We start from the raw sequence: 24,284 nt of genomic DNA, 5'->3' as shown, positions 1-24,284 counted from the left end.
AGTATCACGGCAGTCTCATCTCCTCAATCAATCCTCACCTCACCCATCTTTTTCTCACTCACCCATCCGCGTTTCATTCACTCTCATCACCGCCACCCATCCACTCACCACATTTCACCAGAAACTCGCAAGAGCAACAAAAAATGCCTCCCAAGACCGCCGCATCCGAGGCCGCCGCCACCCTCAACCTCACCGACGGCGAACTCAAGCTCGCCCTCGCAATGATGAAGCACGTCGACCGTCCCACCACCGCCGTCCTCGAGAAGATGGCCGAGGAGGCCGGCCTCTCCAGCGCCTCCAGCGCCCGCACCCTCCTCACCCGCGCCGCCACCAAGCACGGCTGGTTCGCCGGCAGCGGCAGCAGCAACAGCACCGAGGACGGTTCTGGTTCTGCCTCTACACCCCGGCCCAAGAAGACTGCCACCCCGCGCAAGAAGAAGATTGCCGAAGTCGAGGAGGGCGCTGAGGAGGAGGGCACGCCTACCAAGAAGCGCGGCCGCAAGAGCAAGGCGCAGAAGGCTGCGGAGGAGGCTGCGGCTTCGGCTTCTGCTGCTGAAGCTGCTGAAGCCGCTACTGAGAAGAATGCTGATGATGAGGAGATGAAGGAGGGTGGTGATGGTGCTGTCAAGGAGGAGACTGGTGATACCGATGGCACCAAGGAGGAGGCTGCCGAGCAGAAGTGAGATGGTCACAAGGATGTTGGGAACTTCAGTTTATTCGTTGCATCCGCCAGGAGGGATGGATGGATCACTGCTCTTTCTTCTCTGGATTGATGATACCCTTTCTTTTGGCTTGTATGGCTGCTATCTAGCTGCGTGGTTGCGACATATGGTCTTGGGGACTACTCAAGGCTAGATAGTACTGAATGGCGGGGCCTTATATGAGGTACTATTCAAGCAAGACGTTTTATCAGACTCTTGCATTGGATCGGTTCGTGAAAGTGATGATCTACCTTCCAAAAGTAGTTGATCCATCATGATTACCTTCGTGGAGAACGTCGCGTCTCACTGGTGGATGAAGTGACTGCGCATGGAGAACTTGTGCTCCCTAGACACCCCCCCAAAGCAGCATTGATCTTGGCTCTCATGTTTGTCGAATTCATTTGACATTGATGATCACCTCCGCTTCACCATTTCCATTCGAAAAAAAGAAAGAAAAAACAAAGAACAGTCCGTCGACGCGCAGTGACGCGCTTTGGCGTCGACCACGAAAGTCATGACATCATCCACGATCCAGCCTTCAACGACAGCTCAAAAGTCGACGCCATCCTCACCAATGCCATATCTTGAAGTCAATTATGTGATCATCTTTCAAACACTGTGCCAATAATATCATCAATTCACTTCGTGATTGAAAGACAATATCACAATGACATCGCGAAAAGAATCCGCATCCAGCAACTCTGATAATGAAGCCGCCGACACTGGCACGAAGCGCAAAGCCTCAGAAGCATCGCCGCCCACCCATTACCAGGATGATGAACCCGACACCAAAAAGCCCAAGACGGAGGATCCAAAAGCAACTGTAGACTGGCTCCTAAGCGACGAAGCCTTCTCCCTCGCCTTCCCCTCTCTCCCACAAGGCCACGGCGAAATCGACTGGGACGAGGGCCAACATCGCAAAGACCCTCCCCCCGACTCCGCCGGGAAGAAGACCAATACCTCAAAGGCCTCAAAGAAGAACGGCAATGATAAGAACGACGATGATGAAAGCGATGACAAAGGACCCCGCCTAACCTACCCAGACTCCACCCTAACCCCCTTCCAAAACCTCGTCGCCGCCCTCCTCCTAAGCAAACCCATCTCCCACCGCCTCGGCCTCCGCACCATCAACACGCTGCTCAACCCGCCCTTTGGCCTGCGCACGCCGCAGGATCTCGACGAAGCTGGGTTTGAGGGGCGGAGGAAGGTGATGTGGGAGGCGAGGACGCAGCACAAGGAGAAGACTGCTGTGCAGTTGGGGGATTTGGTTGAGGGGGTGAGGAAGATTTGCGGTGGGGGTGGTGACGATGATGAGAAGGAGGGGGGTAAGAAGGAAGACGGCAAAGACGAGGAAGACGAGGGGGATACTGAGAAGATGACGGCGTTGAGGGAGATGGTCAAGGGGATGAAGGCGGAGGAGGCGCAGAAGAAGGTTGAGAAGGCGTTGACTGATGGGATAAAAGGCGTTGGACCGACTGGTGCTGGGATCTTTTTGAGGAGGGTGCAGGAGGAGTGGGAGGAGGTGTTTCCGTATGCTGACAAGAGAGCTCTTGAAGCTGCTGTCGAATTTGGTATCATTAAAGAGAGTGACGGCGCGAGAGAGTTGGCCGAGGTAAATGAGGGGGATCGGGGCAAGTTTGTGAGGATGCTGGATGTGCTTGTTGGGATTCAACTTGAGAAGAAGATGGAGGAGGCGCTGAAGATGGCGAAGGGAGAGACAAGTTAGATCACTGAAATGAAATTGGTAAGGTTCTTTTCGTGATCGTTGGCTCCAGCTACCTTAGTTGATTACCTCTCGATCAACCCGTTCTCAATGATATCCTTTTCCTTAACTTGATGCAAATTCCCACACATGCTGATTTGACTTGGCGTACTCCCTGAGTGTCCATCCTTCGCTCTCTCTGAGGCTGTTTTAGTATCGCGGGTTCTCGCCATATCCCTGGTTCTGTTGATAGCCCTGGTTCCCGCCATAGCCTTGGCCACTCTCATGACCTTGGTTACCCCCGTAGCTCTGATTACCCCCATAGCTCTGATGACCCCCGTGTCCCTGGTTGCCCCCGTAGTTCTGACCCTGACCTTGGCCGTAACCTTGGCCCTGGTTCTGGTTGTAATTTTGATTGTAGTTCTGACTTTGGCCGTAGTTCTGGGTCTGGCCTTGGCCCTGGTATTGATCCGAGTGGTACTGCTGGTACGAGGATGGGGGCTGATTCTGATCAGGCCGGTACTCCTGGTGTGTTTGATGCTGCTGCTGCTGCTGATGTTGCTCAGGTCGGTACTCCTGACTCGGAGGAGGGTTGTATGACTGCTGATGCGAGCCCTGTCCACCATACTGCTGCGATGGAGGCGGCGCGTAGTTGCCACCCTGGGGTTGACCCGAGTGGTGCTCACCACCAAGCTGAGATCCCGCCGTCGGCGCACCGACGCTGACATTCTCGTTTCCGATATCATCCGGCACGTTGATCTTGACCTTGGGAAGGTACTTTTGCACCTTTTGCTCGACAATGTTCTGGACAAACACCCAGCTCTCACGCTCGAACTTGCGGTGGCCACCATTGACGACGCCCAGAATGCTCTCGCGTAGCGTCTCCTGCACCTTCCGCACCAGGGCTCGGATCTTGTTGACCAGCTTCACCTTGATGTCGTCCCCGAACCCGCGGTCCGCGTGTCCGCCAGCGTCGCGGTCGAGTTGAGAGTCAAAGGGGTTTCCTCCGAGAATCTTCTCCAGAGGTCGCTGAAAGGCGTCTGGCAGGAGCTCAAAGAGCTGCTTCTCGATGGCACCGAGAATCTTGCGGAACTCAAGACGGACTTCCCTGTGCACCTTTGCCAGACCCGTGCTGAGCTTGTCGCTGATGACCTTCGAGAAGCCGCCCCTCTCGCCTTCGCCCTCAGGACCATCACGGTCACCGATACCCCGGCTACCCTCCTGCGAACTCTTCTTGTTTCCAAACAGGCCTCCAAGACCCTTGACCAAATCCTTGACCTGGTCCTCAATCTCGCCCTTGACACCGTCGCCGAGGTCCCGCGTGCTCGTGTTGCCGCGCAGCCATCGCTTGATGTGGTCCAGCGCAATCTTGGTAAACTGTTCCGCGATGGGTGCGTGTTGCTCCCTCAGCTTCATGCCGACCTTCTCCTTGATCTCGGGGCTAATGACACGTGCCTTCTCCTCGGGGTTCCGCGCGGCGTCCTTGACGGTGTTGCTGAGGACTCCGAGGAGGCCGTCGAGTTCGAAGCCCTGCCCGCCGCCACCTGAGCCCTTGTTCTTTTCCAGATGGTCTTGGACGACGTTGATGGCGGAAGAGAGGAAGCCCTTTGCCCCGCCGAATGAGTCGCTGTGGCTGATACCTCGGGATTGGGTCTCAGGGCCGCCGCCTCCTCCTCCTCCACGGGCCTCATCGGTGAGGTTGAAGATGTCGCGGAGATCATCGCCTGCCTCGTCTGTGATGACGCTGAAGCTGCGAGTGAGCTTGCCAATCTCATCTGCGAAGGGCAGAGACTGAATGCCATAGGCGTCGGGTGGTGTGTCGTTCAGTCCTCTCGAGCCATCGCCTGAGTTCTTGTCCTTGTTAAAGAGTGAACGAAAGGCGTCAACAACCTGGTCTTCAAGACTATCGATGGTTCTCGTCTGGAAAATGTCGATCTCAGACGCGATGCGGGGTTGAATCTGTGGAGCAAGAGAGTCAACATACTCGTCGACCTTTGTCATCAAGACATCGGGGAGGCCACGAGAGTTGGACATTGTTGCGGTGGTAAGGGTTGGGGGATTTGGGGGTGGATGGGCTAGCTTGAGGAGGAGAGACAGGCACAATAAGGGTGACCGTTGAGCTCTCGAATGGTGCTAGCTTGGTGGATGGTCGGCGGCCGGTCCCGCTGCTGCTGGCGGTGGTGAGGCAGCCGGAGGGAGCTGAGCTGAGCTCCAGCTGAGCTGTCACGTGTGACGCCATCGCCATGGCGGGGTCGCGACCGCCCAGACGGCTGACGTCAGGTTCGGCACGGACCATCCGTGAGGGGTAGATGGTACGTATCTTTCACTCACTGAGCTCTCACTCACTCAGTCGCTCATGAATCCCTGTCTCATCTCACTCATACCAATGAGGCCCAGGCGATTGTTGAGCTCCAAGATTCCAGTCCTGACTCAAATCCTTACACATGAATTCATCTCATGGTAAAATCGACGCAACTTCCACCACCTACGGACAACCTGGGCACAAAAGGGTCATTACAGGGTGCGAGACGAGTCAGGCGATGTACAGAAAGGGCATTGATGATAAAGCCGGCCATTGAGCTTGAATCCGATCAAGGCATATTATTGACATAGTATTAGAGGGAATCGAGAACCCTTCACTTCAAGGAAGCGAGGATGAGCTTCTTGTAGTCCTCCACAGCAAGCTCGAGATCCTGAACAGTGATGCGCTCGTCAGCCGAGTGAGCCACTAAAATAGTCCCAGGTCCGTATAAGTAACGCTTATGGGTTCCATTCAGGCGTGGCACATCCGTGTAATAGTTCACCACAGTAGTGTTGAAGCCTGCTTGTGTCAGTCGAGGCCGTTCCAGTCAAACAATCAGACAAACAACATACCTTCAACATCGTAGTCCAGACTCACTGGCAAACCAAACCCAGTAAACGTCAAATTGACATACTCCGGCGTCACCTCCGACACAGCCTTTTGCAGCACATCCTGAATCCCCTGTAAATCCTCCGTCGCGGCCCGAATCGACGCCCTCCCCGACGCGCTCTCCGGAATCACATTCGTCGCGACCCCGCCCTCAATCAAGCCCACATTCAATGTGGTGTTCCCAAACTCTTCCGTCCACGGCAGCTTCGTGTCTTGAATCTTATCCAAGGCGCGCACGAGCAGGTCGATCGCGCTCCGACCGTAATCGGGATACCCAGAATGGCCTGCGACGCCGTCGGCCGTGATATTGAACCCCAGCACGCCCTTGTGCGCCCGGACGAGGGTATTCTCCGTCGGCTCGCCAAAGATGACGGATTCCCACGTTAAGCCCAGCTCATTTGCGGCTCCCATACCGTCGCCTCCAGATTCCTCACCAACGACATATAACAGCGCGACGTCCCCCTCGGCAATCTCCCCGCTCGCGAGAAGCTCCTCCACAGCGATAATCTGCGCTGCAACACTTCCTTTCGCATCAGAAGCCCCACGACCACGGATCTCATCGCCGGAGCGGGAGTAAGGGATGTAAGGCGGCACTGTGTCAAAGTGCGATGTGACGAGGACGCGGGCTTCGCGGGCGGTGCCGGGATAGGCAAAGACGTTTTGGCGGGTTCCTTCGACTGTTTGGAGCTCGACTGTGAAGTTCGTCTCAAGGTAGCCTTTGAGAGCTTGTGTTCCGAGGGCTTCGGATTTGGTCGTCGAGTCGGCTTCGACGAGGGTCTTGTGTAGGCCGAGGAGGGATTCGGTATAGGACGCGGCCCAGGCCGATGAGGCGAGGGCGCAGGTGAGAGCTGCCGATGAGATGGGCTTCATTATGAGTGGTTTTCACATGAAGTTGCGAAGTAGCTGTTGACGATTGATGCCTCGAAGCTCGGTGCCACGAGGTAGGTCTGGGTTGGCCCAAGCCAGTAGATATGAGCGTTGGAATGCTTTTATCATTCATGGCCGGTATGGCGCCAGAGACACTTGTGGGGGTACGCACAATCCCGGTTCCGAAGGTCACGTCGGAGATGCACCACGATAAGAAAGTATGCGTTACTTTGAGAGGGGTTGATGCTATGCCAAGGTGATTGACAGGCAATTCCAATGCAGGAGATCTTGGAACGGGCGGTTACTACATCGCAGATTGAGGAGGGGAATTATATGATCTTCTCCGATCCATCCTCATCGGTGGTGGTTTCGGAGCTTTTCGTTCAGTGATTGCCGTGTTCGGTCGGGCTCCCACGAAGCGGGGTGATGGAGACCGGCCGTGTGGCCCGAGGATGAATGGGGTCGGGAGCAAAGCCGAAGGTTGGGTAGGTTAAGGATTCGATGTCAAACTAGCTCAATCCATTGGGCATTTGTCTCATTCATGAACATCAATCTTTGAGAGTTCATTCTCAAGATGTAATACCGGCAGCCAATTATTGTACTCAATTGCTGATGACAATGTGTCACATAAAGGTTTGTCTACTAGGAATTTTGTAGGTCAAGCGCTTAGTCACAGCGCATTTCATAGAGACTGTAGAAAAGTTGAGAATCCCCTCACCTCATCATCCTCTCCCGTAGCTCAAGTTCAGCTCGAGCACCATCCCACGAAAGAATACATCGGCAGACTATGATTCAATACCTAGCTCAATTGAACTTTGACAAAGTTGATTTCTTGTTAGGGAATTCCCTTGCTATATCCGGCCATATTTCTAAGCAGAAACAGCCCCTTGGTGACTAATACTGAAAGTCTGTGCGCCCCGGCACTGCGTATAGCTCCCTATCTACACACCTTAAAGGCTTCAATGACCAAGGTTGTTCGTCCGCGGAAATAACTTCGTGGGGCAGATGCGATTCACTGGGGGATTTTGCAGAGTCTCATTGTTTCTAAGCGCAATTCCAAGCCCACCCACGGGTACCTTAACTTGACCAACCTTTGTTCTCGTCCATGGCGTCTACCCACTTGAGCACGCGATTTCTCAGCAACAGCTTGAATACCAGGTTACTAATCCCACGTGTTGTTTCAACGTCTCTTTCTCTCGACTTAAATTCGTCTTCATTCCGTCATTCATCGCGAGAATACCACTCTGAGAAACACTCTCAACAACGTCGTCTCCTGTCTCCATTCTCAACTACAACTCCCCCAAACACCCAATTGAGACCGATATCCTACACAGCAACAATGGCAGGCACCATCCGAGCTCTCGTCTCTCAAGGCGACAAGACCGCCAAAGTCCAAGAGGTACATGATGTCATTCGGATGCCCCTCAACCGGTCCCCTTTCTCATGTACTAACCACCATCCCAGGTCCCTAAGCCTCAACCCGGCCCAGGCGAAATTCTCGTCAAAATCGCCGCCGTAGCCCAGAACCCAACAGACTGGAAAGCCACAGCCGGCGCTCCCGCAGGCCGCACCGTCGGCTGTGACTTCGCCGGCACCGTCGCCGACCCCAACGGCTCCTCCCTGAAAGAAGGCCAGCGCGTCGCAGGGTTCGTCATGGGAACCAGCGACGACCCGCCCCGCGGCGTCTTTGCGCAGTACGCCGTCATCGAGAGCAGCCTCGTCTTCCCCATCCCTGAGTCCGTCACGGATTCCCAGGCCGCGGTTATTCCGTTGGCCTTTGCTACCGCTGTTCAGGCGCTGTTCCAGCGACTTGAACTTGCTGAGCCCACGAGCCCGAGCAAGGAGGCGCTTCCGGTGTTAATCAACGGCGGAACGGGTAGCGTAGGATTGTATGCCATCCAGCTGGCGAAGAAGGCTGGGCTGTATGTCATCGCGACGGGCGGCAAGAAGAATCACGAGCTCCTCAAGAGTCTCGGTGCGGATGTGGCGATCGATTACCGCGATGCCGACTGGATTGAGCAGGTCGAGAAGGCTGCGAAGAATGACCTGAAGCACGTCTTTGACGCCATCAGCGAAGTCGAGACCACAAAGGCAGTCGCGACGGCGCTCTCACCCGAGGGTGGCCACGTCGTCTGTATTTTGCCGCGCAAGGCGAAGGAGGTTGGCGCTCCTGAGGGAGTCAAGGTCGAGAGCACGTTGGTGTACTCGGTCTTTGGAAGGGCTCTTACGTATGGAAGCTTCGATAACATTGATGGAGAGAAGCCTGAGGATAAGAAGTTCTGGGAGAAATACCTAGGCCTCCTGCCCAAGTGGTTGGAGGATGGCTCCATCAAGCCGAACCCGCAAAAGGAGTTTGGTGGTCTGGATGATATCAACAAGGGCTTTGAGTTGCAGGCCAAGGGTGGTGTGAGTGCTGAGAAGCTGGTCTACAAGATTGTTTAGACCGCCTGAGGATTGAGGAAACAAATAGCGATCGAAGTTACTGACTTGTGACTTTGGTTGAGGATATCGCACGTGACCATATGATATAATGAATATAATGTGAATAGTCCTTCACCGCCGTGTTCTCCTCTTTTGTTATTTTTGTTCTGCCTCAAGATTGCTCTTGCCTTTGGAACGGTCATCTCTCGCTCTTTCTTCCAGAATTAGGGCTTTCCTTTCTCACCACCCGATTCCTTTAAACTTCCACCTTTCCCACTTTTACCCCCAATCTCATCTTCCCACCCTCTCTCACCTTTTCTTCCATCCTCTCGTCTTCCTTGTCGACCTCAATTTTCGACTCAATCGACCCATACCTCCATCATCCTACGTCCCTTTCCCTTGTTACCAACCGGGTCTTGATCATCTCACTTCATCCCTCATACCAGATCGCTTCTATTAATCATTGTCTCCGGAATTCTATCCATCAATCACTACAAAAGCCTTCAGCGATCTGACCAATCGACGTAAGTGATCATTGCTGTCCCTCTCTCATCCAAGCCTCTTTCATATACTGATCGCCTTATCCCTTCAGCATGTCATCTTCTCACGGCCAATCTCTGTGGGAGCCGGTGGTCACCTTCACCGTCCTTCTGCCCCCCATTGAGCAATACTCGATGGCAGGGAAGAGCAGTGAAGGAAGCAACTGGGCTCTCCACGATCCTAACACTTATGCCAGCTGCAAGAACCACCAGGAGCGACAGGAGGTCGAGCAGTGCCTGGCCTGCGGCAACCCTTCCACCCGGAAGTACCGCTGCCACTGCAAGGCGGCCAGGTACTGCTCAGCCCAGTGCCTCGAGGCTGACGACCTCCATCAGCGGCTCTGTGTTGGACGTCAAGATGCCAAGACCAAGCCTGCCTTCAGCCTTCCGTTGGAGAGTCGGCCATCCGAAAACCACTACCTAGCGGCGCTCCTTCCTGTCGATGGAACGGATCCAAAGGCCATCTGGATCTCTCTTCAGATGGACCGCAAGACTGGCAAGATGAGTTTTGCTACCGACGAGATCACCATTGCGAAGGCGGCTGCCAAGTCCGACGATAGCTCAGACCCTGACATCATCCACGTCGGTCTGAACTCGGTCGCGAGTCCCATCCAGAAGAGCCTAGCTCACGGTGTTAACGCCATCAAGTTCGGTTCGTACAAGGATACTTCACCCGGAAATCTCAATCGCTGCGTTCAGAGCTTCGGCAGGCCTGGCTTCCTGGCCTGTTACTTCGGCGCTATGGTGATCTGGGCGTACGACCTCGAGACCAACGGAGCTTTCAAGTCGCCTCGCGACTTGGGCGTGCGCGACCTGCGTCATGCTTTGGACTGCCACGTCCTCAATTCTGTCAACCCGGCCGTCTCTCAGCCTAGTCGATTCATCTTCGAGGGTGGTGTCATCCCGGCTCTCAAGATCAACGATCTCTCGGATCGTTGGTTGGAGGCTCTGGGCGTTACTCGCCAGATCGAGAAGGTCCATGTCCCCGCCTCTCACCAATACTTCGAAGCCTTCCCCATCGGCAAGCTATTCCACCTCGGTCTTCGTTGGTATGTTCGAACTGGAGTCCCCATCGCGATTGCTCCAACGGGGGAGCTCCATGAGGACCATGAGGAGATCCTCCACCACTTCCGCCAGACCGTCCTTCTGGTTGCTTAGGAGGCACCTCAGAATACCGGCATGCGCAAAGCTCAGCTCCAGGTGGTTGATCTTAAGCATTCTTCCAGTTTTCACCTCATGCAGGTTTGCGGAAAGCAGATCGAGCCTGCGCACCTCACTGCCATCATCGAATACTTCAAGCTCGCCAGTGCCTCGGGTACCCCGACGACCGAGAAGGCATTCCGCGCATATTGGGACTACTTCAAGAAGAGCGAACTGATGAAAGGCCACCCGATGGCTGGAATCCCTTCGCCTTATAACCTTGAGACTGGCCATAGCCATGACCCCAACTCTGCGGGTCTTGTAACCTTGCTCCAAGGTTACAAGTCCTACGAGGACTTTGTTGGGCAGGCCCCAGTCGCCAATGAACACGTTGACGGTGGTCTCAACGCCCCGAAGGGCGAGATCGCAGGAGCCAGTCCGGTACAAGGCATCGAGCAGACACTTGGCTTCCCGGCTGAGCGAACTTGAAGCATGGTAGAACGCACTCTCTACTGTGAGTTTACTCCATCTTTCGTCTTGTTCAGATACTAACACTTCAGCACAGCAGACAATCAGATTGATTCGAAAGCGCCATACTAGTGGGAGGAGAGAGAGAGAGAAGGATGAGGTGAATTTCAGTGTTCTGGAGAGACGAGGAGTTATCGACAGCCGTAAAAACGACTGAGCTAGAGAGATACCTTCACGAGACCGGAATTGAGCCCCCCCTTAAGCCGCCCATAGTTGTCTTATTGCTTTAGTGACTGCAAGTGTTCTAACCCTTGCAAAGTAGAGGTATTTGCCATAAAGTGAGACACAGCCAAACGCCTGTTCCAGTACCAATCTCAGCGATTTGCTTCATACGCCCTTTTCAACTTCAGAAATCGTGGGTGGTTTCTGGGTTTTACCCCCATAACATCCCCATCCAATCCTTTCCGAAAGATTTCAAGACCATCTTTCCTCGTCGTAAGCCCAGACTGCCCATCCGGCACCGGCAAGCCCATAAACTCAGCATGTCTATCATCCTCCAGAACCCACTCAAGCCCTCTCTCCCGCAAACATCGAAGCTCGTCCTCAATAATCCCACCTCGACCAATCTGAAACGCCTCATCACGCGTAAGGGCTTTTGCCTCGCCGCATTCAACCAATCTTATCACAGTCGCGCCATCGGGCTGTCGAGGATCAAGGATATCCGCGTCATCGAGCCAGTGAAAGAGTAAACTGCCTGAACCGGAGTGTGCGCCCCAGGGATTAATCTCAATGAGCTTCACCTCAAACTCGGAATCGAGGACCTCTGCGTAGACGTCTAGGATGCAGCTCTTGAAGTTCAGATCAGGTGCGATTCGCGACCACAGGTGACGGGCCTGAGTAGCCAGCCTACCCAGCATCTCGTCTGTGATACCACCGTGATTTGGCTGATAGAATCTGCTCTGGCTGATGGCGACGATGCGGCCTTCCTTGACGTAGCATCGCCACTCGCTCAAGCGGTCGAGGTCGGTGTAATATGGGAAGAAGTAGAGCTGGTTATCGGGAGAATTCGCGTCCTGGCTAAGTTGATAGAAGAGGCTCAGAAGTGCCTGGACGGTCCGCTTCGAAGAAACAAGCTTCACTAGTGCTTCGCGCATGTTGTTAACAGGTTGAAGATTTCCTCCATCGGCGTCTTTGGGGCTGCAGTGACTTGTACGAATGAAGTACCCAGCCGATGTTGCGTCCGGGTGACCCTTGGTCTTCTGTTCCATCTATGCTGCAAGCTCACTCAACCCGTCACTCTTCTCAGCTTTCGCCGTATCAAAGTTGAGCTCCGCTGCAACTTCTAGAAGTTGGCGGACCTCATCTTTGGTAAAGTGTTGGATCGTGGCAGGCTGGTTCAGCATGCACTCCTGAATTTGCGGGGTCAACCAGCGACCCATGTTGAACGGCGCGATTTCTTGCTCTCTTCGGGCTAGATACGAAGGAGTGAGATAGCCTGTCTCTGCGAGCCACGGTGCCAATGCGTGGTGGTTGTAGGAGTTTAGGCGGGCTGATGGTGAGGTGTTTAGCGGACGGCGCTGGATGACCATGGGTGTTTGCTCTTGAGACGTCATATGAGAAATCATAATATAACAGAAATAGATAAAGGCGGAGTGTTACGATTAATTCCTTGTCGCTGCACCTTCTTTGTCACTTATTTATATGTGTTCATCACATACCTAGGTTGTTGATGAGTCACGCCGTGCGAGGTTTTTAGGTCTGAAGGATCTGGAGATTCTGGAGCTAGCAACATCAAGTAGCCAGATCATCCGCCCCCTTGGGGACGGTAAAATGACCTTAAAGCGATATGGGTGAGCAGAATTTGTGAAGGCAAAGTTGACTTCCATCTATCATCAATGCAGGTGCTTTTCTGGTCAATTCTGCCTAACAAGTTATTTAGCGTTAGCACTCTGTAAAGTACATTCGTACTGGCTCTCGTGTGCCTCTTAGCCATATGATACTCGATCCATCCATACCGGGACTGATATCGTCATAAAGAGAGGGTCTGAAATCTGGAGGAATCCACAGCAAACGTTTCCCGTTACGCACGATCCATTCTCGATCGCAGCTAAGGCCATAGCCGTGGAAGGCGGGCATTGTTTCCCAGCTCACTGAATCTGGTGTATGCTCGAAGTCTTCGTGTTCTCCAGAGATTCTAGAGCCTATGTGGATATGAATTGAGCTACTTGTGCCCAAAAGCTCGCGTGTGTCGAAGAAGCCGTACGCAGTGTGTAAACGATTTGCAAATCTGGTGTCAAACCTTGCTTTGATGGATTTGATCTTGTCGCTTGTGAACGTTCCTAGAAGGGAACCAGATCTCAGGTCCCATGAAAGAATGACTGCGAGATATGAACTATCGTGTATCATCTCGTACGGAGAAGAGGCAAGCTGGTGCATATCTGCCGAGAAGCTCAGAGATTTGATCATGCCGATCGAAATATGTTCCAAGGAAACCGTCGAGATGCACTCGTTTGTGACGACGTCCCAAACTTGAATGATGGCGTTATCAGGGCGTTTCCATCCTCTTTCGTCGTAATCACAAACAAGGCAAGCAAGTCGTTGGCCTTGACTCGACAAGGTAATCTTGTCGACACATTGGCGGCCAGAGTCAATGGTCTGCGAGCAGCTGCCGTTGGATGTGTTCCAGAACTTGATCAAACCCCCAAAGCTTGAAATAAGCTGGGAGGTATTCCGAAACGCCAAAGAGTCGATCCCACGTATCTCGCATGGCTGACTTTGTCTTGTCCTGATGTAGTCTTCGTCATCTACTTCATTGTCCCAATGTCTTCGTTGGCAAACGCTCTTTTTAGAGTCACGCGCATTGAAGCAAATATGCTCTGTGCGACCACAGAGTTTCATCGTGATAGCACGGGTACTTGTGTTCCAAATTGTGATCGTAGTCTTCTTCCAAGAAGCCGATGCAAGTTGCTGGCCGTCTTGAGATAGTGCGATAGCAGACACGGACCTCTCATAGAACGTTGACTCTGGCATATCGGCTCGTCTGTCCCAAAGTCTGATCTTCTCCATCAAGGGGCCATATGTCAGGAAACGATCGTCATCAGCAAAGATCACTTGTTCCCTGCGATTAAATGGCCGGCGGGATACGGCGTCTGGCATTATTGATAAGTCCCAGACTTTGATCGTTGATGGATAGGCCGTCGAAATGATTCGCTGAGCGTCTGGGGAAAACGAAAACGAGCGTATGTCGCTTGAGTCGGAAACGTACATCTCCCACGTTAAAGCACCAGTCGACGTGTTCCACACGCATATGCTATCTCGAGAGGCAGCTGCCAGGAATTCTTTGTCGGCTGAGACGTCCATGTAATGGGGTACGGCTGTCAGCTTAGAGCCGTCTAGTACCTCGCATTTGATTCTCAGAATTGACTTTCCAGTTCGTCTTTCCCAGATCTGTATGATGAAGCACATTTCAGCGATGGCCTTGCCACCTGACGCAACCCAGTCTCCATCCGGCGACCAAGCCACAGTAACTACCTCGTGATCCGTGGATATCTGTTGGCGCCCCCCTGTCGATACATCGAAAATCTCGAGGAGTTGCTCTATTAATCCTAAGGCAATCCAATGGCCATTTGCGTTCAACGCTATGGAGTGAACTTCACCCTGTTCAAGATGGCACTCGATGGTGCGAGTAGGAAATTCCCCTTTCATACTCTGAATGACGATACGACCTTGAACATACAATGCAACCGTGGACCCATCTGACGAGATGGCTATTACCGTGGCGTTAGATGAATATGGTTCGAGCTGGTGGGTGCAGCGGCCTGTGTCTCTGTCATAGACCTTCACGACACCGTTCCAGGAGCTGGATATAAATGCTTTGCCGTCTGCTGAAAAAGCCACCGGCGTTGTTCCATACAAGTCCTTGTTCCCGCTGTATTGTCTATCCTCTTCGCCGAGGATACTGACTGTGTGCATGCAGGTTCCGCTCTCCGCATGCCAGAGCTTCACAGTACTATCGTCATAACTAGTGACGAGCCACTCCCCATCGGGGGAGTAGGCTACGGTTGAAGTGCATTTGTGATGCTCCGTATTATATTCTAGCGTCTGCAAACACGCACTCCACGTGCGTTCCAGACCAGGCGTGATTGTGACCCAGTCAGGAGCCTCATCCCGAAACTGTGCTTTCACAACGCTCTGTTCAGGGCTAAATAACAGAGCTGAAGTATAAAGTTGTAAAGGGGTGTTTTCGATCATCACTTTGTGATAGAGTAGAAATCGATTGGCGTCATGAACAAAGGCTGACAGACCTTGGTTGATTGCGTTTGGGTTTTGGTTCCGGACCATTGTTAGTTATTAAATATTGTATAATCACATAATGAGGTTCGACTTACGAACAGAATCTGAAGCTTTTGAATGGCTTGTACTGCCTGTTGCATCTGGCGAAGGAGGCTAAGTGCCTCGACCCAATGAAGAAACTTTCCTTTGAGGAACCTGTTGACCTCGAAAATGGCACGGTCGTCTTGTGACGTTGGCTGTCCCATTTCTATCCTTTCTTCACAGACCCAATCAGTCAAGTGGTCAACCCAATAGGTGCAGAGGTACTGTATAGCATACAAAGGATCGGGTTCAGGGGTATGGATTTCCGCTATGCCTGTACTGGGCTCTTTCAAACCGTAAATGTCGCGTTTCAGATGCCCAGGTGTGTTGAGGACGTCCATAGACCTCCGAAAAACGGACTTGTGTCGCTCTGCAACAGTGGAAAGTTCTGAAGCACTGCTTTTCAGAAATTCCACAGCCGACTGATGCACAAAGTAGATCTTTTCTGCTTGGATCCTCAAAAAAGACCCACATGATTTAATTGCTTCCTCCAAATACTCCGCATCATCACTGAAATGTGACTGGAGGAGAGGAAGAAGTTCCTCAATCGTAACGGGTCGTTTGAGGATCGACATGACAGACAGTATCTCTTTATACAGGTCTTCGTCTAGAGAGGGCAAAGACCTGATCATGCGCTCGTAAAATGCATCGAGTCCAGGCGGAAATGTTTCAAGCACCTTCATGACGTTACGCTTTTTAACGCTACCATCAAGCAGAGCTTGACAAACTAAGGAGACCCAAAGGAATGTATCCTGCGATTGCTTTCTCAAGTACAGTTGAATCTCTGAGCAGGTAATTTCGTTGAACCTTTTGCGGCTAGCCAGCTGTTGAACTTCTCGGTCGATATACGAATGGACCGCTTTGGAGATTAGATCGTCGTGTAATTCGAGGGTAATAGTAGACCCGTTCGTATTGTGCTCGCCGAGCACCTCGCCAATTTCGGCCCACTTTCGACTTGAGATAATGACTCTAGCGCGAGAGATTTCTGAGAGATTCCTGATGAAATGAAGAAGCTTGGGGCGGTCTGTCGTGCATTCGTCGAGCGCATCCACGATCAACAAAACGCCATCCAATCGTGGGTCGCTGAGCATTGAATTGAGCAGCTCATACATAGTGCCCCAAGCGTTGTGATCATTGAAACGAGCTTTGCCACCCTTCTCATACACGGCTAGAACCTGTGTTCGGAGCCAGGGATACTTCTGAGCCAGTTGAAGAATTAGGGACCGAAGGACGGAAGTTGCGTTGTCCAACGCTGGCACTGTAGCTTGGCAGAAAAAGTAGCACAGCGGACGCGGATCGCTTTTCTCCAGCTCTTCAATGATACCACAAAGAAGCATCGTCTTTCCCTTGCCTGGGTCTCCTCTGATCCAGAGCCGGCGGCTTTCTGAGTCGGTCCGCCAGCGTCGGAATTCCTCGACATTTAGGATCCATTCGTATGATGATTTGAAAAGGGTAGGGGTGTTATCCTTTCTGCGGATTATTCGTTCCCTATCATCTTTTGGGTTCGTCTGGAAGAGTTCGCGAAGACATTCTTCACTCTTGCCATCTTCATGGCGCCTCTCTTGTTGTTTTGTTTGGTGTAATATGGCCTCTTTCGTTTCACCAAGGAGGACATGCATTTGAGGATCTAAAACGTGATTTGTTAACAAGGCCGTTTTCTTGAGAGAAATTGTTGTGCGCATCAATTCACGTTGATCTTTTTATCACATATTTCTCTCCCATACGACAAGGAACAGGGCTACTTGCCAAAAGCTATGACCTTCTCCTTCTTGACGTTGCTGGGAAGCACTCTGGATAGAAGACCCTTTGCATATGCCGCCGCGGTTGCGGCGGCGTAATTTTGCCATCTTTTGTTCTTATGACTGTCCGAATAGTCGCAGATGCCACGAATCACCAGGCAGGGAAAGTCTTGCATCAGTCCTGCCGCCTCCATCTCAAAGCAAATCACCCCAAGCTCCTTGCTCAATCGATCTCTGGTCTTACTATCCTTTACGACTTGGTTTGCCGAGGCGATGTTACCATAGTGAACCACTGGATCAGCGTCGTCTCTATCGACCCGCTCCACAATTTGCGAATTATCGCAGCCATCGCAATCATTGCAGCTAGAGTCGACGTTGACATGCTCGTACTCGGTTCGAAACAAGCGGTCGTTGGATTTGCCCTGATAAGTATAGTTCTGTCGAAATGATGCTTTTTGAATCTTTTCTACCGCCTCGGAAAGGAACCCAGGGGTCTTGCTGGCACCGCGTAAGTGACGAGCTTGGAGGCTGCTTAGAGCTGTCAGAAGCGCCGTGGGCGGTGCATTAAGCGACCCTGTTCGTTCGAACTCCTCAAGCTTTCGTTTCTTTCCCCGGTCATACTGGATGACACCTCCACTGGTACCAGTAGGCCTGCTTACGACGATATCGCCAAGTCGAATATCATGATCTGGCGATGGCGCTCCGCCTCCGATCCCGACGAGTAGACCGAATCGAATAGATTTGAAAGTCCGGAGCATGTCTTTAGCAACTATGGCGGCCGGGTTTGTTCCGTAAACACCATTCGGCAGACAGGCGATGACTACTCTATGGCCTTGCATGAGACCTAGAGTGTAGCTGTTGTGGTCACCATCATTTTGCTCGAATTGAACGTCGTCGTAAATTTCGTCCAGCATTAGTTCTGCGGCGGCCATCTCCAGAGGGAGAGCACAAATCCACCCGACGGTGTACGATTCTTTGTCCTCAGCTTCACTGATCCCATCTCCGCCCGCGGACGCCGCGCTGGACTTCGTGACGCTCATCTGCATGAAATATGTGTCGGAGAGACCTCTTCGTAGGAATCCGAGATGAAGATGCTCGCGAACGACGTAATCTGTGGAAAGCATGCACCTTGTCTCATGCCACTAGCAAAGCCCGAAGAAATCGAGTATGCTCAAGGAAGAGTTGTGCCAAAGTTCTAGAAAAACGCGGGGTTCTGCTGACAGCCTCGCAACAGCGACGAGATGGGGATCCTCCCTGCGGCTCTAGCCGTTCACGTGTACCACTGGTGATTGCATATGCATGCATCGCCCGCCAGCCCGCCCTATCTTTTGACGAACGGACCACAACATGTCTGGCGTTTTCAGCCCCTCTCCATGATAATAGAGCTTTGAGGTCAAACTTGCGATGGTGCATTATATCTGCTTTCACCCCTCTGACCTTGAGTTAGCCGCCGTAATCATCACACAGCCTGCTTATTCCTCATACGCGGAACGACATGAGTGGCGGGAACAACTCCCACCCACCCCGAAGCAATGCCCAGCGGGACCCAGTTCTTGTGCATGCCAAGCGCCAATCCCTGCCTTCTTGCTGCCGAACAGACTTTGTTGGTCACCCGTCCACGCCTTGAGATTCATGATCAGTCTTGGTTATTCCAGCTTCGAGAAAGGCGGCCAGGGTCCCTGGGATGATGGATCATCATCGAGCATGTTGGCAAGGAAGGTGGTGTCTTCCGGAAAAGCACGTCGCAAGTCCAGGAAACGTTGATCGGCTCAGAGGTGCGAATAAGGGGGTCGAGTTGGAACAAACCGAATAAAATGTGCAACAATTGTGGATGATTATCCAAGTAAGGCTACTGGGGTTGATAAGTGTGGTTTATTGTTATATTGTTGGCAGTCACAATAGCACACACACTTTCAGCAGACAACGAGGCACTGAGAAACATCCACAACGAAGCCACATCAGACAGGAAGACTTGAGCCATGGGTCAGGCAGGCATTTATGTACCAGATCTCTATTGATCACATTCATGCATCATCCATGACAGTGTCCCATCAGCTCCTTCGCCGCTCGCCGCTTCCGTCTCGCCCATGCTTTCTATCAAGTCACTTCAAGTCCTTCATCTGGAAGCAGGTTGCTTCCATTCCAGGCACTGCGTCTCCTCCTCCTACATGCCCACTGAGTCCTCCACAATACTACGGTCCTCACAAAGTTTATTTCATTTATCCTATTCGTCTGGAACTATACCATAAGGTTAACGAAGGACATGCTGGCCGCGTCTAGGTCGAGACTGTTACCGACGCGATAGTTTCCTGAGCCCTATGGCAAGTATGACTAGGTGGAGATGATGCTACCAATGTTGCCGCACATCACTTCTAAGCCGATGGAGCTGCTTTGGGCGGGTTCGTTGGCGCTGATATGTACGTTGGACATTGGGCCGAGGACCATGGCGATGTTTGGGATAATCAGGAGTTGCACCACCGTGACTCAGCCTCAAGGACGATTACTCGCATAGCATTTGAGAAAGTCGCCGCATACTAAATGTTCACAACTTTATAACGATCTCTCTAGTTGAGACTACAAAGACACTATGCTCGAGTACTATGTTACCCTCCCGAGCGCAGATCTCAAGATTCTGAAGGCGCCGGAACTCTGAACACCCCACTCTGCACATCTTCCTGAGCTTTCAAACTCAAGTTGACAATCTCAATAATGATATGTTGCCTCTCTGCCTCAAGGTGCTCCTCCGGGATAGCGCTGCCATACCACACGGAGGCATAGATATCAAGATACCTTTTCCCAGCCACACTGATATCCCTCACGGCAATATTCAACACCCCAAATCGGGTATTGTTGCCGTCGATAAGATTCTTGTCACCGCAAGCCTTGAGTCGAAACTCGGGTAGCAGTCGCACCATCGGTCTCTGCGCACACGTTCGTGCGCTGTAGTTGGGAATACTAAAGTTGGTCACCACCCCGCCCCAGCTCTCCAGAATCCGCGATGTGCCAGTCGCTCCTCCTCCAGCGTAAGTAGACTTCTTGAAGTAGTGCTCCGCGTTGCCGCGATTATTAGCAGCATCTGCGAGAGGTGAGGCAGACCACGTCGAAAAGGCCCAGGCGTTGACATTGGGAAATGGTACAAGGGCACGACACTCGACCGATTTCCACGTGGCTGGGTCCTGTAGCGTGGAATTGGAGTTGACGTCATACCAGAACTGTTTGGCATCTTCAATATCTTTGGAGAAGAGCTCGAGAAAGCCCCGGTCGCCGATGGAAGCTTTCCGTTTGGCGAGGATGTCCATACAGAGGGAGCCTGGGGTTGGGAGCGGGACCTGGCTGTTTGGGATGTGTGTGCGCTCGTTGAGTAGTTTGAGGACGAAGTGACATCGCTCGAGTTCGAAGTCGATTTTCTTTCCTAGGGTCTTTGGGCCTGAGAGGATGTATGGGTGACCGTCGAATACCTCGGTCCAGTTGCCGAATGTGGGCCAGGGTGTGCTTTGCGCAGCGGTAAGAGTAGCGAAAATCGCGACGATTATGGACAACATATTGAAATTGGAGGAAGGATGTGTGCATCTGAATTCTGGTTGTTTCGATCAAGACTGAAACTTCATGACTGGGCGATTGCTATTATGAAGCAAAGTAGCCGGCGGCGTTCATGTGCTTGACGCCGTAAATTGTCCAATCGCTCACGATGTTTGCCGTGGGCTTCACAACGGTTCTTTATTGTCATTTCATAGAACAAGGTTTGAAAGAACGAGTAGTTACACGATGCAAATTTCTATAGATATGAGCTTCCCCAAATATCTGTTGTGTCTACCAAGCTAGGCAATGGATGAGAAAGAAGTATTGTTAGCTGGTGCTCCCGCCCCGCGCCTCTCGATGGATTCCAGAGAGCAAACAGGGCGCGGGGCTTCTCGGTAAAGGGAATGAGACAGGCACTAAGAGCCTCGAGACGAAAGGAAGTTTGCGCGGAAGCCCGAGCAGGGCCGACTGCCAATGGGACAATACTGCTCAAGTTTCACCGCCGATCTGGTCGGTGCTACGAGGCGTTGTAACACAAGCGAGTCTCTGCAAGCCCTCGGGGACCCCAAAGTCTGGACCGTTGGCAGAATAAAGATGTCTTGCGCGCCAAGGCGTCTATGGTCGCGATGTTGACGTGCTATTGGCATGCATCAATGTGGAATGGTTCCTTGTCTATCGGCTCGAAGGAATGCAATCTACCCTTTGATATCCTTCCAGCTCACACGTGTCAAGGTGCTGGTTACATTTACCAAAAAGAATGGGTGTGGAGGGTGTCTTTCCAAGAGAAAGACTCTCGCTTACATCGCTAGGGGAGGGCTACGCTGGTCCATTGCCATGGTCGAAAAGCCTCTTGCCCGGGGCAAACAAGACTCAGGAGTGGTGTTCATTGTTCTAATTATGTACGTACGTGCATACATACCTCGATGTCTGCAACACATACTAATGACATGAATCCGTAATTGTCAAGTGATATCGAATGATTTTGATCAACAGCTAAACACACATCAGATATGGCAACATGTCACGTCTTCGTTGTTGGTACATATCGAGGCAGTGCTCTGTTTACTGCAGCTTTGATGCGACGTCGAGACTCGCGCAGCCTCTTGGCTTCACCGCGACCTGTAGCGTTCGGCTCTCTCATAGATTCGTCCCCTTCTCTGACCTCCATTCTATCTTGCCAAGGGACGACTCATTACTCATCAGTGATTCGGAAGAATTGCCCAAAGTGCAATGACACGTTCCCCAACCTTGCTACCCCTTCACGCTGATTTGAAGCATTTTCAGCCTATCCGATCCAGTCACCAAGTAGGTCGGGTAGTTGTTCTAGATCCCACTCTCACCGGTCGGAGATCTACCGAAATCGAGACTTCTGAGCTTCGAATGCTCTCGCTGTTTCATTCAGCCATTATCACTTCTCATATCGCGCTAGTTGTGTCGCTAGCTGGTGCCGCTAGTTCCCGTGAGACCTGTTACCATGGAGCATCATCTCCAATTCGTTTCGCTCGATTGTCACAGGCGCATCTCGCCATCGAAATCAGCTCATTCTAGAAAAAGGTGATTCTGATCTCATGGTTATGAATGACCCCTGTCATTTGACTCCAAAGATAAGTGTACCGTCTACCTGGATCCTACTTGAACCGTCTCACCGACTCCACGTCTTCGGATCCAGGTCCGGTGGCCTGCTTCGAAAGGCAGCGCCCCGAAGCCACCTTATACGAGGGAAGAAGAAAAAAGCAATGTAAAGCTATCAAAGTTGTCCAATCGTCGCCGACCAAAGTATTCTTTCGGCCCTTTCTAGCCGTGTCTCCCAAGACTTGGGTGCAGAACGTGGCAGGGTTTTGGCCACGTTTTATGCCGGTCACACCAATCCTTACGGGGGGATATAGCTAGGTGCCATGAGTGATAAGAATCCTTGGGGGAGCTTCGCGTAGTTGGAGTTCTAGACCGCTCTGAGTCTCGTCACCATGATGTGACCTATCTACGTGCACCAAGGCGGTAGATTGTTCTTGCGACAATCACGCAAGAAACGAGGTGACGGTACTTTGGACATCATGTACCAACTGAGCGGGGATCTCGGGCCCGGAATATCAATTCGAATTATTCCCCGTCATAGACTAGGCATTTTGCCCGGTATGAAGATAATTATCGCTTCTCGGCCTCTGCCGATTTCGAGAATGCATGACCTCAATCATTACCGGGCAAAATTCAATGGTTCACCGGACACCGCTGTAGATGACGACAGGTTACGAGAGTAATAATACCAAGAGAAGGTACCCAGAGGCATTGGATATTCAGAATTTGTCATGTTCAGAGTACGGAGTCGAGAACTTGTGCTGTTCTTCCACGAGTGTGGTAGAATCGATGTCTGCACAACATAGAATTGCGTGAAAACACCATCGAGACCTGGCGACTGCAGAACTCGAGTCATTACCATCGTGGGATTAAAATACCTGCATTGCAGGAAGCATGTGTTTTGGCGTCTGCCACATTGAACTAGCGGTAAACCAACCCCGCGAATCAACGTGCTAGAGACGGCACTAAGGCGCCGGTTGCGATCGTCGTCCGGCCAGTAGGCGGGCTTACATATAAGTGGCGATCCCGCTGGACGTGATCATCGGCCTCTTTGTTCGCCAAGCGCTGATGAAACACCGTTCATCAATTCCCGGCAACTTCACACACTCATCAGTTTCTGTCAACATGGCCATCACTGTTGATGTTGAAGCGACGATGGGAGCCCAGGCGTTTGGCACGGCCGTCTACTCCCTCGAAATACCAAGTATCTACTTTGGCATCACAATTGGTCTCACAATACTCATCGCAGTAAAAGCCTCACAGCAGACTGTTTCTATCTACATGAAAACGAACTCATTCTTCAACCTTTATGTGTGGATGTGAGTATCACTTCGTTATTTTTAAGTCAAATTCGTTTCAGCGATCGCCAGTGATAACAGTTGAAAGGATATGGGTTCTACTTATTGCCAATCTGCTGCAAGCCATCATCAACTGGCTGTTCATTCGAGGTGATCTGTTAGGAACGTAAGACACTGACATCGATCCGCAAGGATCAGGATAAAGTAGCTGACCCTTGAGTCTAGCTTTGGCTTCTTCTTTGGAAGTTGCATTCTATGGACGTTGCAGACGCAGCTAGCCCTCCAAATCATCGCAAATCGCCTAGGCCTCGTCATAATTGACAAAAGCAGAGTGAAAATCATGAAGATCTCCTTGCTCGTCATAGTCGGCATCATCAATATCTCGGTTGCCTGCATATGGATCCCAGCTCGCTTGACACAAAAGGAACCATTTGTGCGCATCAATGAGATCTGGGATCGCATGGAAAAGATCATCTATCTAATCGTGGATCTTACTCTGAATGCGATTTTCCTCCGCAAAGTGCGACGGGAATTGATTGCCGGAGGTCTCACAAAGTATTGGCTATTGTTCAACTGCAATGTCGCAGCCGTTTCAGTCTCTTTGTCCATGGATGTGAGTTCATCTCTTCGATTCTTGCATGTGCATCCGTGCTGAAAGCTGCATCAGATTCTCATCATCGTTATGATGTCTCTTCCCAACCCTTTTCTTTACGCCATTACTCATCCAGTCGCATACAGTGTCAAACTTGTGATTGAGATGCTGATGGCGGATCTGATCTCAACTATCGCCCGGCAACCACACCAGCTTCTTAGCCGCTCGGATGTTTAACGGATAATTTGCAACGAGGATACCATGAAGACTTCAAGAAACATTGCTATGGGAATTAGGACCATAGTGATTGAAGTGTTGGAGGTTTTACGTATAAAGCGAAATACTTATGAAATGTTTTAGTTTTATAGCATATGTTGTTTTCTTCACGTTACAGATTCCCTGCGTGAATGTCGTAAACGTCATATTGATCTATGTTTCAAC

The 24,284-nt window shown here is 51.7% G+C and overlaps 10 protein-coding genes across 10 annotated transcripts; 5 read left to right on the top strand and 5 right to left on the bottom strand.

Moving 5' to 3' along the window:
• Positions 1-143: 143 nt before the first annotated feature.
• On the top strand, positions 144-683 carry CABS01_11654 (uncharacterized protein; the record flags this gene model as incomplete). The annotated part of the gene is made up of 1 exon (XM_060545008.1): positions 144-683. One exon carries the CDS (start codon positions 144-146, stop codon positions 681-683), a length of 540 nt encoding a protein of 179 aa, XP_060397423.1.
• Positions 684-1,368: 685 nt separating this feature from the next.
• Positions 1,369-2,427, top strand: CABS01_11653 (uncharacterized protein; the record flags this gene model as incomplete). Its single annotated transcript, XM_060545007.1, has 1 exon — positions 1,369-2,427. One exon carries the CDS (start codon positions 1,369-1,371, stop codon positions 2,425-2,427), a length of 1,059 nt encoding a protein of 352 aa, XP_060397422.1.
• A 186-nt stretch (positions 2,428-2,613) lies between these two features.
• CABS01_11652 (uncharacterized protein) lies at positions 2,614-4,437 on the bottom strand (the record flags this gene model as incomplete). The annotated part of the gene is made up of 1 exon (XM_060545006.1): positions 2,614-4,437. One exon carries the CDS (start codon positions 4,435-4,437, stop codon positions 2,614-2,616), a length of 1,824 nt encoding a protein of 607 aa, XP_060397421.1.
• A 602-nt stretch (positions 4,438-5,039) lies between these two features.
• Positions 5,040-6,184, bottom strand: CABS01_11651 (uncharacterized protein; the record flags this gene model as incomplete). Its single annotated transcript, XM_060545005.1, has 2 exons — positions 5,040-5,224; positions 5,278-6,184. The coding sequence occupies 2 exons, from the start codon at positions 6,182-6,184 to the stop codon at positions 5,040-5,042; spliced, it is 1,092 nt and encodes a 363-aa protein (XP_060397420.1).
• A 1,336-nt stretch (positions 6,185-7,520) lies between these two features.
• CABS01_11650 (zinc-binding dehydrogenase) lies at positions 7,521-8,623 on the top strand (the record flags this gene model as incomplete). The annotated part of the gene is made up of 2 exons (XM_060545004.1): positions 7,521-7,580; positions 7,646-8,623. 2 exons carry the CDS (start codon positions 7,521-7,523, stop codon positions 8,621-8,623), a joined length of 1,038 nt encoding a protein of 345 aa, XP_060397419.1.
• A 572-nt stretch (positions 8,624-9,195) lies between these two features.
• CABS01_11649 (uncharacterized protein) lies at positions 9,196-10,770 on the top strand (the record flags this gene model as incomplete). The annotated part of the gene is made up of 2 exons (XM_060545003.1): positions 9,196-10,116; positions 10,384-10,770. The coding sequence occupies 2 exons, from the start codon at positions 9,196-9,198 to the stop codon at positions 10,768-10,770; spliced, it is 1,308 nt and encodes a 435-aa protein (XP_060397418.1).
• A 353-nt stretch (positions 10,771-11,123) lies between these two features.
• CABS01_11648 (uncharacterized protein) lies at positions 11,124-16,742 on the bottom strand (the record flags this gene model as incomplete). The annotated part of the gene is made up of 5 exons (XM_060545002.1): positions 11,124-11,887; positions 12,035-12,298; positions 12,765-14,804; positions 14,865-14,940; positions 15,138-16,742. 5 exons carry the CDS (start codon positions 16,740-16,742, stop codon positions 11,124-11,126), a joined length of 4,749 nt encoding a protein of 1,582 aa, XP_060397417.1.
• Positions 16,743-16,861: 119 nt separating this feature from the next.
• CABS01_11647 (uncharacterized protein) lies at positions 16,862-17,908 on the bottom strand (the record flags this gene model as incomplete). Its single annotated transcript, XM_060545001.1, has 1 exon — positions 16,862-17,908. One exon carries the CDS (start codon positions 17,906-17,908, stop codon positions 16,862-16,864), a length of 1,047 nt encoding a protein of 348 aa, XP_060397416.1.
• A 1,578-nt stretch (positions 17,909-19,486) lies between these two features.
• On the bottom strand, positions 19,487-20,404 carry CABS01_11646 (uncharacterized protein; the record flags this gene model as incomplete). The annotated part of the gene is made up of 1 exon (XM_060545000.1): positions 19,487-20,404. One exon carries the CDS (start codon positions 20,402-20,404, stop codon positions 19,487-19,489), a length of 918 nt encoding a protein of 305 aa, XP_060397415.1.
• A 2,674-nt stretch (positions 20,405-23,078) lies between these two features.
• On the top strand, positions 23,079-24,080 carry CABS01_11645 (uncharacterized protein; the record flags this gene model as incomplete). The annotated part of the gene is made up of 4 exons (XM_060544999.1): positions 23,079-23,272; positions 23,340-23,417; positions 23,477-23,864; positions 23,919-24,080. The coding sequence occupies 4 exons, from the start codon at positions 23,079-23,081 to the stop codon at positions 24,078-24,080; spliced, it is 822 nt and encodes a 273-aa protein (XP_060397414.1).
• Positions 24,081-24,284: the final 204 nt, after the last annotated feature.

The sequence above is a fragment of the Colletotrichum abscissum genome (assembly GCF_030869225.1).
Source record: "Colletotrichum abscissum strain IMI 504890 chromosome Unknown Scaffold_32.1, whole genome shotgun sequence".
NCBI lineage: Eukaryota > Fungi > Ascomycota > Sordariomycetes > Glomerellales > Glomerellaceae > Colletotrichum > Colletotrichum abscissum.
The sequence above is the reverse complement of the archived record's forward strand: the minus strand, read 5'-3'. Positions and strand labels throughout refer to the sequence as shown.